The following is a 744-nucleotide window of genomic DNA, read 5'->3' as shown; positions in this document are numbered from 1 at the left end:
TCCAAGAGCGGCGCGCGCCGGAGGGCACCCCGCAACCAGTAGGCAGGCCGGCGGCTCCCTCTCTGCGGGATGAGCCCATGCCAACGGAAGTCCCCGCACGTCCCGCACGGACCTGGCTGGCAGGCTGCATTGTGCACCGCAACCTGCCGGTTGGAGCTCCGGAGGTGGAAGTGAAAGTAAATGGAAAGCCGTTCTGGGCCATCCTGGACTCTGGCATTGCGGTCACTCTGGTCCAACGGCGCCTGGCCGGTGGAAGTCGGGCTCATGAAGGATCTTCCCGTCCCCATGCTGATCGGGAGAGACTGGCCTGGGTTTGACCGCCTGCTGGCCACGGCTACGCAGCCTGCGCAACTCTACGCAACTCACATCCCTTGGCAGGGCATCTCGGGGCCGGGAACACCATCCAGCAGATCCGCGACCGCTTCCACTGGCCGGGCTTGGAGGCCGAAGTGAAGCGGTTCTGCCAAGCCTGCCCAGCCTGCCAGGTGACGTCAACCAGGACGCCTCCCCCAGTCCGCTGATACCGCTGCCCATCATCGAGGTGCCCTTCGAGCGCATCGGGATGGACCTTGTGGGGCCGTTGCCTAAGTCTGCCCGGGGACATGAACACATCCTGGTGATCGTCGACTATGCCACCCGGTACCCAGAGGCAGTTCCCCTCCGAAAAGCCACCGCCAAAGCCATCGCCCAGGAACTCTTCCTGCTCTCCAGCCGAGTCGGCATCCCAGCGGAGATCCTGACCGA

General features: G+C 64.9%; 1 protein-coding gene across 1 annotated transcript in view; it reads right to left on the bottom strand.

The window, feature by feature from the left end:
- The window catches only part of LOC107661020 (syntaxin-12-like), a 9,755-nt gene extending 9,468 nt beyond the window's left edge, over positions 1-287 (bottom strand). The window contains exon 1 of the mRNA XM_016450463.1: positions 37-287. Coding sequence (XP_016305949.1) covers positions 37-287 — 251 coding nt within the window. The remainder of the gene's footprint in view (positions 1-36) is intronic.
- Between the last annotated feature and the right edge of the window lie 457 nt (positions 288-744).

The sequence above is a fragment of the Sinocyclocheilus anshuiensis genome, unplaced genomic scaffold, assembly GCF_001515605.1.
Source record: "Sinocyclocheilus anshuiensis isolate Anshui unplaced genomic scaffold, SAMN03320099.WGS_v1.1 scaffold1036, whole genome shotgun sequence".
Lineage (NCBI taxonomy): Eukaryota > Metazoa > Chordata > Actinopteri > Cypriniformes > Cyprinidae > Sinocyclocheilus > Sinocyclocheilus anshuiensis.
The sequence above is the reverse complement of the archived record's forward strand: the minus strand, read 5'-3'. Positions and strand labels throughout refer to the sequence as shown.